The sequence below is a fragment of the Mercenaria mercenaria genome, unplaced genomic scaffold (genome assembly GCF_021730395.1).
Source record: "Mercenaria mercenaria strain notata unplaced genomic scaffold, MADL_Memer_1 contig_1362, whole genome shotgun sequence".
NCBI lineage: Eukaryota > Metazoa > Mollusca > Bivalvia > Venerida > Veneridae > Mercenaria > Mercenaria mercenaria.
Genome location: NW_026459340.1, coordinates 1 through 1784, shown reverse-complemented (window position 1 = coordinate 1784; position 1784 = coordinate 1). Strand labels below are relative to the sequence as shown.

The window sequence follows — 1784 nt, the reverse complement described above, 5'->3', positions numbered from 1 at the left end:
AAATTGCTTTTTGTACTTTTAGCATGTGTAAATGTTGAGATTCTGCTCCAACCCGGGCCAGAAGTGCGAGGACGGTCATTTTCATTTAGCATTTCGCACTTTTAATCCGTACCATGAACTGGCAGTTCTCAATCAAAACCGAGCCTGCAACATTTATCGTTTTTAGTTTGATTGATTGAGGGCGTCCTGTGGATGTTTCACACTTTTTCTATTTTTTTAAGATATTTGCGATACCAAACTTTTAAGCCTTTTTTCGACAAAGGCAAGAGACATAATAACCTGAAGAACGTTTGTTTTAAATGTTTTAGGGAGTGTATTGTACAACATAAATATTCCTTTCGTTTAACTGTTCAGATGATATATCTAATTTCTCTACGGTAACCAATGAATCATTCGCCCAGATATACCAATGAACTAAGAGCAATAACACTGGCAATAACAACGGTCTCCCATTCCAAGTTATCTTTTTGCATACGTAGCAAGTCCACTTCATTATGTTGGGCATTTTTTTGCGTCTCCAGGGTAAAAAGTTTTGCTTTCAACTCCTGAATGTTATTACACTTATCAGCATCCTGCTTTCCCAAATCGAGAAGTTTACCATGTAGATTACCTATTTCGTTTTTTAATGTTTTGATTTCTTCAATTCTGTCAGCGATTAGCTTTTGCATATCATGAACTTCATTTGACTTCTCATCTCTTGACTTTTGAGATCACAGATTTGCTTCTGCTGTTCATCCACTTGTGCACAGGAGCTAGTAATATTTCTATGTAACTCCTTAATTTCCTGAAGAAACTCGTGATTTTCTTTTAGCACCTTATTGATTTCCCCTGTTTTTTCTTCGTTTTGCTCCCGCAAATTATGATTTTCACAAAGCTGTTCTGTGATTTTGTGACGTTGACTTTCTATTTGTTCGTGTAATTGTTTTATTTCGAGCTGCTGATCATCTCCTTTCTTACGTAAAGCGCTGATTTTATAAAGCATGTTGTCCTTTTCCTCGCGAAGCTTTTCAGTTTCAGAATAATGGTATTTGTTTTCGTCTTGTAACTCTTTTATTTCCAGACTTTGAAAATCTCTCTCCTTTTGCAACATAGCATTTTTATTTGTTTGTTCCTCTTTGTCAATGCGTAGTTCCTCAATCTCGAAACGACTTGATTCATTCTTCTGATGCAATGACTTAATTTCGTCTTCATGATCACCTATTTGTTTCAGCAACCCTGCAATTTTGCCTTCTTTTTCAGCATTTTGTGTTTTTAATTCATCATTTGCATTACGCAGTTGTTCAATTTTGCTGTGTTGACCGGCGCAAAGATTATTTAAGTGTTTGAATTTGTTGCAATTGTCTTTGATTTCAGTTAATTTTTCGTCATACTGCTTACGGAGATTATCAATTTCTTCAAGGTGATCAGAAATTTTATATTGCATGCTCCTAATTTCTTCCTTGTCGTCGTCACTTTCTTTGCTTAGTTTTACATTTTCTGCAACTTGGTCATCTAAATCTTTTTCCATTTCGCTAATTTTCAAGTTTTTCTCGTCAATTTGTTCTTGCATTATTTTCATTGCATTCTGCTTCTCATCTATGTGCATCTGCAAATTTATAATTTGATTTTGCTTTTCATCTGATGCTTTCTGTAACTCCTTAATTTCCTCATTTTGATGTTTAAGTTCATCAAAATGATCATTTAGAAACTGGAGATCTGATCCCAATTTTACTGCAAGTTTTAGCAACTCTCGCAACTGATCAGGATCATTATTGCACAGGGTTCTTTTAAAGTCATAAATTTTT

The 1784-nt window shown here is 34.8% G+C and overlaps 1 protein-coding gene across 1 annotated transcript; it reads right to left on the bottom strand.

Moving 5' to 3' along the window:
• Positions 1-243: 243 nt before the first annotated feature.
• On the bottom strand, positions 244-1760 carry LOC128551626 (putative leucine-rich repeat-containing protein DDB_G0290503; the record flags this gene model as incomplete). Its single annotated transcript, XM_053532522.1, is given in 1 exon segment — positions 244-1760. A coding segment is annotated over 1 exon segment (1105 nt), but the record flags the coding sequence as incomplete, so codon positions are not given.
• Positions 1761-1784: the final 24 nt, after the last annotated feature.